This window comes from Pteropus alecto, unplaced genomic scaffold, assembly GCF_000325575.1.
Source record: "Pteropus alecto unplaced genomic scaffold, ASM32557v1 scaffold237, whole genome shotgun sequence".
NCBI classification, from domain to species: Eukaryota; Metazoa; Chordata; class Mammalia; order Chiroptera; family Pteropodidae; genus Pteropus; species Pteropus alecto.
The window spans coordinates 2,334,208-2,335,697 of record NW_006440624.1 but is presented as its reverse complement, the minus strand read 5'-3'; the positions used below and the strand labels follow the sequence as shown (position 1 = coordinate 2,335,697).

The following is a 1,490-nucleotide window of genomic DNA, read 5'->3' as shown; positions in this document are numbered from 1 at the left end:
GAAAAAAAGGTGAATATAAGAGCACTAGCTTCATTCCAGTAAAAAACAAAATCACAGATGTGAAACTACTTTGACAGAAAGTTGGAAGTGCTTTTGTGATTAGGAGTATTTATATTAAAACTGCTGGAAATTGGATGTTCTAGTAATATACCAAATTGGAAGTTATTTTCTTTCTTATCTCATTATCATGGCTGAATAGATTAAGCCCCCAGATGAATGATGTAATAAAAATACCCCAATATCAAAAAATTCTGTATATATTTTTAAGGAAGTGCCACAGATTTGATGTGATGTGAGAAAGAAAGGAAGAATTGAAGATAATTACGAAGTTTCAGACCTACACTACTAGAAAGATTTGGAATTACATTTACTGAACTAGGAAGGAATCAATAAATATTTGTTAAATGAATGAATGAAAAATTATAAAGAAATTTTGTGGTGTGTTGCTTGATAAAAGGCATAAATGAAACTGGAGATTTGTCTGAACATCCTAGCCAAAAGCAAGGTTGAATTTTCTGAGATACAAAGTCAAACCTTGAGAGATAACAAGAGAAAGAAATCCATTTTTAGATCATTTAAAGATTTTCATTGCAATTTAACTTTTTTGAATGTGTGCCTCCTATGGTATATTCTTTTTAAGATTTTTTTTTTTAAAGCATGCTAAAAATATATGCATGGATAAATTATCTTTTTTCTTTTTCTCTAGTACAGACTCCTGGCAAAGTTCATTCTTGTTTTCATTTGCAGAGCAGAGACGGCTAAAGAAGACAGACATTCCACTACTGCATAGGCTCATACAGGGACCGTCCAAAAAGAATGCTCGCATTTTCCTCATGGATAAAGATACAGAAGAAATTAGCAGTGATGTATGAATACTATCACCTGAATCTGTCTTTGCTTCCTCCTGACTCAGAACTTCTCACATAAATGTTCTGCTTCCTTTTTGTGTATGTGTGTGTGTGTGTGTTTTTTTTCAGGTAGCCCAGTACATTAATTTTCATTTTTCTCTCTTGGAATCCATACTTCAAAGATTAAATGAAGAAGAGAAAAGAGAAATTCAAAGAACAATAACAAAGTAAGTCAAGAGCATGCATGCTTAGATGCTTGCTTCTTTAATAGGTTCAATGCACAATATATGTTCAATTTTTAATACTATTTCTCTCCTTTTCATTTTCAGATTCAATACAGAAAAGGCTATTATACTGAAATATCTTCAGAGTAAACAGATAGTAAAAACAGAGACGACAGTTTAGCAGTACAGGCCGCTATTGCTAAACCACTTCAACAAAATTAGATGTTACTATTTGATGAGTACATACATTCTATATTTGCATTCATACAAATATATATGAACTTGAATCTGTAAAATATTGAATGTTGAAAATGTTTATCTCTCTTCGAGGTGATGAGGTTAACTAGAATTCACAATTGGACTGAAATTAACTTGAATTTAGTTTCAGTAACTGAAATAAGTTTGGATACTATGTATT

General features: G+C 31.3%; 1 protein-coding gene across 1 annotated transcript in view; it reads left to right on the top strand.

Moving 5' to 3' along the window:
• Positions 1-1,253, top strand: part of RASSF6 (Ras association domain family member 6) — a 47,100-nt gene extending 45,847 nt beyond the window's left edge. The window contains exons 9-11 of the mRNA XM_025050567.1: positions 748-866; positions 978-1,075; positions 1,178-1,253. Coding sequence (XP_024906335.1) covers positions 748-866; positions 978-1,075; positions 1,178-1,253 — 293 coding nt within the window. The remainder of the gene's footprint in view (positions 1-747; positions 867-977; positions 1,076-1,177) is intronic.
• Positions 1,254-1,490: the final 237 nt, after the last annotated feature.